The following is a 5,916-nucleotide window of genomic DNA, read 5'->3' on the forward strand; positions in this document are numbered from 1 at the left end:
TTTTTCTGCTCATCACTAGCCACAGATGAAAACAGACAGCGAATGATTGCGGAATAACTGATTTTATGTTTCAACATTTGGCAAATAAGGGGCCCTTTTATTTCCTAATGAGGAAAAATGTATATCTGATCATATTGCATGCAGACCCCAAATTACATCTTGAGGTTTCATCATTTAGGATTTTGCTGATTTGCAATAGGTTCTTTCCAAAAATATTTATTATATAAATGCAATTCTGTTGCTTGCAGAAAATGGGGAAAACAGTTGCTGTGATTGGTGCAGGAGCCAGTGGATTGACAGCTATTAAGTGTTGTCTTGATGAGGGACTGGAACCCACATGCTTTGAAAAATCTGATGATATTGGAGGACTCTGGAGATACAAGGTGAGTGTATAAGGAGTTTTATTAATTAGAGGTTTCTCGATTTATGACAGCATAGCTATCATAAGAGTAAACATTGTTGTGGATAAGTAAGGGTACTATGAACTTATTCATGCAGAGGGGGTGGCATCTAGGGGTCCCCTTTATCACTATAGTGAGCTTCCAGATTCCAGGCACACATCCACAGACCCCCACAACCACGAGGCCAGTGTTGCGGGGTAGAGGCCCTTGTACATGAACACAGGGACAGGGTGTTTTGCCAGGCACCGCCCCCCTGCACACCCTTCCCCTTTTCCTGGTCTGCCAAACTGTGTGCTTGGAAAAGGGTCTGGGAGTCTAGCAGAGACCCAATGTAATTTTGTTTTTTTTTTTGCATGGGGTTCTCCCTTAAAATCCATAGCCAGCCTAGTATAAATTTTAGGGGGGGGGGGCGGGTTAAGTATTATTAAATCACTGCTTCAAGCCAAACAGAATTTTTTATTTTTTTTTGCTTTAGTACATGTCCTCCAGTTTACTGCCCAGCTCCAAATGTCCTTTGTTTCTTAATCCGTGGCCTATTAGCCTAGAATTATCCATTAATTATTGATAGCATCTGGTCCCAATGACAATAGGGTTCAGATTCGGCACCTGAACTAAAGTACAGTTTGCTGAACCCACCCTGAGTATGTAGGGATATATGTAGGATATATGCACGCATTTGTATATACATTTGTGTGTGTGTACATATATTTATTTGTTCAGCACTGTCATCCTAGTGATGGTAAGGTTTTGGTGCGAGGCTTCCAGTTGCCAGTGTTTGTTTATATATAATATAAAAAAGGGACAGAAGGTTAAAACAAAATGAATCTCTTGCATGTTCTTTCCGTAGGATGGACCTGAAGATGGCAGAGCCAGTATCTATAAATCTGTCGTTATTAACACTTCTAAGGAGATGATGTGCTTTAGTGATTTTCCAGCACCAGAGGATTTCCCCAACTTCATGCACAACTCCAAAATTATGGAATACTTTCGAATGTATGCTGAAAAATTCAACCTTCTGAAATACATTCACTATAAGGTACCTTAACTATTTTATCTTGTAATGAAACATTTCACATTGAAAAATGTATAATAACTGTATGCTAAATTATGAGCTCAATGTTTTCAAACAACACAAATATGTGATTTCAGGCAGAAATATTCTGAACCCTCCAGCGGGGCTACTCCGGGACTAAAGTGGGATGGCTGCTAAATCTGTCTCTGCTGTCTATCTCTTTCTCCAATCCAGCGATGGAATATCCCTTGGCGTCCTCATGTCTTATACACTGTATAAGAAGTGATGACTCACAGGGACTTAGACCGCTGGAGCAGAGGTGGAGAGATGCTGCAGGGACCGGTCTAGCAGCTAGCTGGCTGTGAGGTTCTGGTGTGTATTTCTTTGTTATTTTTCTCCCTAGATGAAAATAAGCACTTAACCTTTGAAGTGCAGGGGTAGCTCCACTGCAAGCGTTCAGAATATTTCTGCTCAGAATTCTTTTTTAAAAAACTCTAGAGACAGTTACTTTTCCAAATGGAATTTAATATGCTCAGTTTTTGCTTATAGCCTCATTATTGGCATTGTTGTTCATTTCTATCTGTCTTCAGCAAAGAAGATTTTGGCTCAGGAAAGGTGCAAACAAGAGTTACATATACATTAGGGAGGGGTAGTGTGAGGGTTAAAGTAGAACTCCAGCAAAAAAAAAGAAGATAAAAATTACTAGCCCATTAAAAGATAAAATAAAGAAACCAGCTTATGCTGCAATATCCACATTTCTTTTTTCTGCCACTAGATGTCCTCAGTCTCATGACCGACATAATTCATCCCACTTACTCAGAGCCCAGGTTGTCCTGGACCACCCCAGTCTGTGCATGCTTCTTGTTAGCATATGAACTGATTGGCTCCTTGTGCTGCTTTATACTTCCACTCTCCAACTTTGCTATATAGGGATTGCAAGAGGCTGATACCAAGTCAAATTGAAGTACTGTACTTACACTTGCTTGCATTTCATAAAATTAAAAAAATATTAATGATTACAGAGCTGCATTAATCTGATTCTTTGATATATGCTTAAAGTTCAGCTTTAAAGTTAGAGGAAAGATGATTGTGAGGGTTAGCAGTAAAAGGATGGAAACTGGTAATGTTTAGCAGAGGAAGGCCATGAAACCACACCCTTTAACTATAAAGTATAAACACAACAAAACATAGCTTTATGGTGGCTTTTAAGGTATGCAAACATGGCCTTCAATTAAAACCAAGTAAACTTTATTATTAACAATTAAAACATAGTAGCTAAAAACATCAAATTTTTTACTTACCGCGGCGCAGTAAGTAAAAAAAAAAAAAGTAGCTCAAGCTTCGGCGCTTTGGATCGGGGCATTTTGACAAGTACAAGTACTTGTCAAAATGCCCTGTATCGGTCCCGATACCGATGCTCGTACCGGTATCGGGACGTCCCTATTTATAACTACATATTGTGTTACTTGCCTTTACCATTATGATATTGTGAGTGTTATGTTTCCTGTATCCAAAAGATGTACCCTAATATTACTGTAGCAACCCCCTGACCCACAAAGGCATGTGAGGGTCCCCAGAGGCAGGATGGGCTGTTACTTCACCTCAAGGATGAGTCCTTATCCGGTTGCGGGATGTAAATGCAAAATTGGGAGCCAGTCACTTTGAGGATTTTCAAAGATTCTTTTCCTCCAACAGCTCACATGGAAGAGAGGGTAAAGGGCTCCAGACACCTAGCACAGTACTCACCGACCACTTCCCAACTTTACAGTGCAGATGGCCTTTAAAACGATTGTGGTAACACGGTGTACAGCAGAACTTTAGCTGGTTAGCAGACATAGCGTAGAACTCCCTTGGCAAGACACCAGACCAAAACAATTTCCAGCTTCTCTGGCAGGCGAAGTTCCTCCCTGGTTCTCCTACCTAGGCACAGCTTTCCCATTCAGCCGGCAAGACAGCTGCAGACCACGATCCCGGGTCTTCATTCCTGACCACCTGAAGGCTGGCCAGATTGCACAGCACAACATGCACCCTCCCCCAGCCAGGAGCCCCGAGGGGAAGAGACTCTCACAAGGTCATCCCCAAATATTTATGTCCACACCCAGCATACACCACTGGCCATTCATAATGCAGCATTATTGGATGTTTTGCTCTGCTGCAGGGTCACACCCAGCAGCAGGCAGATACAAATGATAACACTGAGCTTATGGGATACCAAATGAGCACAGAAATGTTAAATGTTAAATCAGCTTAAATCAGACAGGCTACAGCCCAGAAGAACTAAATTTAAAGAGTCACCCTGCTAAAGGCAAGGTGGCGACATTTCAGTGCTAATAGATAATAATAATTGACTAATAGATATGTTGCTATTTATCATTTTCCTTGCAAGTGTCAAGTATTTCTTGCATCTATTTATTGACATCTGTCCAAAAAAATAAATAAATTGTGTTCACATTCAATTTGTAAACATTTAGCACACATATGTTTCTCAATATATCAATTGTATATTTTAGACTGCTGTGTGTAGCATAAAGAAAACACAGGACTTCCCCACCACTGGCCAGTGGATTGTCACTACTGAAAGGGAAGGCAAACAGGACACCGCTATCTTTGATGCTGTACTCATCTGTACTGGGCATCATTCATCTCCAAACCTACCACTTTCTTCTTTTCCAGGTAAGTGATCTGCCATTGCTTTAGATGTCTAAATGTGTCTAACTTTTTTATGGCTATTTACTTGGTTGTTCAAGGAGTAAGTTTTTTCCTTGCCCTATCCAACCAACAATTTAAATGTTTTTAACCAATTCGATTAATAAAATGTTAAATGGCTCTCCTCTGTACTTGCCTGGTGATGCGTGGCAGGATTTTACTTTTGTTAATGTTGCTGAACAAACGTCTGGGAGCAAACACAAGCACATCATTTCACTGAAGGTTATTCAGAAGGAATACACAGTATGTTGGATACTTTCAGGGCTTTGTTTACACATCATGCCGCCTAGGTAGATGTGGATCATTATGCAGTTTTAAAACTCTACATTGTTCTCCCCAACCAAGTCATATGATTGTTTTTGTGAAAATTATCAACTATAGATTATAGTAAAAAGAAACATGTAAAAAAAAATTCTCACAGCCAGTGTTCAAGTGCTAAGAGAAGGATACAATCCTAGTGTTAACTTATTATCCTAAGTTAATTTCCAAGCCCCAGTAGGATTGCAGTTGGATAATATAGTTTTACAGCTCTCCGAGTGGGGAAATCCTTAAACAGCACTTTAAAGGAGAACTATGGGGTCAGTGTTTTTCCCCATAGTTCTCCTTAGGGTAACGGGAGGACACAAACTAGCGTCCTCCCGTTACCCTAAGCTCAGTATGCTGCAAGCTACAGCTCGCGGTATACTGAGATGCCGCAGCCGGAGCGGATCCCGATGTAGATGACGGGATCCGCCCAGCTGCGTGAGTGACAGCTGGCTCGGCCTATCTAGAGGCAGAGCCAGCTGTACCCGCCCCCTCCCCTGTCCATTCCGCCAGTCAGCGCTGGCAGATCGGAGCAGGGAGAGGGGAATCCAGCCCCTCCCCCTGTCACGGCAGAGAGCCGTGACAGTATCGAGAGGTGAGCGAACCTGGTATGTGTTCGCTCACTTCCCCATCTACAGAACCGACCTGTGACAATCTCATTGTCACAGGTCGGCTAGAACTATGAGGTGAGTGGAAATCACTCATCTCATAGTTCTCATTTAAGATAAAAGGAGAGAGTGCTGTAGCCATGTACAAAAGTGTCTGTAAATCTTTATTCATAAAATACTTGAAAAACATAGAAAACACAGTATCTATCAAGCTGTTGTTCCCTTCAAATCAATGGATGCGGATGGCCAGCTGTAGGGCTTGTTAAGCCCTCTTCTTCTCCTACCATTGGAACACACAACATTAGGGGCAATGGGTACAAAGTAAATGTGTAATAATTGTTTTTTTTACCTGGAGTTTAGCATCAATATTCATTGCCCAATAGAACAACAATTATTTTGACTACCTGTGAATGAGTCACCTTTATTAAAGGATATTTAAAACCTCCCGTTTTTTTGCATATATCTACTGCTAGCAAGCAGAAGATATATGCAAACAGTTTAAAAAAAAACCAAAACGCTCAAACAGCAGTTTAGACTTACCCTGTGTTCTGTGCGCGGTCCCGTGCGAAAATAAGAAATTTCTCGAGCGGCCGCAAAGGATCTTGGGGCGCGCGCAGGGACACAAGGTAAGTCTATGGACGCATGCACCCGCATGCAGACACCACTGGATCGGAGGGACAGAGCAGTCAGCGCTGGATCAGAGAGCCGCCGCACCGCTGAAGAGAAGGCTGGAAACATCAGGAAAGAAGAGGAAGTTCGGAAAAAGAGACATAATTTAAGGTAAGTGCTAACATTAACCTCTTGCCGTCCGCCCGTTAAGAAAAAACGGACGGACGGCAGACTCGCATCCGCGGGTTGCCGTCGCCAGACGGCATTTTTTTCCTGC

At 42.0% G+C, this 5,916-nt stretch overlaps 1 protein-coding gene across 1 annotated transcript in view; it reads left to right on the forward strand.

The window, feature by feature from the left end:
- Window positions 1-228: 228 nt before the first annotated feature.
- Window positions 229-5,916, forward strand: part of LOC108798705 (dimethylaniline monooxygenase [N-oxide-forming] 5-like) — a 31,395-nt gene continuing 25,707 nt past the window's right edge. The window contains exons 1-3 of the mRNA XM_018570482.1: window positions 229-383; window positions 1,249-1,437; window positions 3,924-4,086. Coding sequence (XP_018425984.1) covers window positions 252-383; window positions 1,249-1,437; window positions 3,924-4,086 — 484 coding nt within the window. The 5' untranslated portion in view covers window positions 229-251. The remainder of the gene's footprint in view (window positions 384-1,248; window positions 1,438-3,923; window positions 4,087-5,916) is intronic.

This window comes from Nanorana parkeri, unplaced genomic scaffold (assembly GCF_000935625.1).
Source record: "Nanorana parkeri isolate BGI_ZX_2015 unplaced genomic scaffold, ASM93562v1 scaffold1540, whole genome shotgun sequence".
Taxonomy (NCBI): domain Eukaryota; kingdom Metazoa; phylum Chordata; class Amphibia; order Anura; family Dicroglossidae; genus Nanorana; species Nanorana parkeri.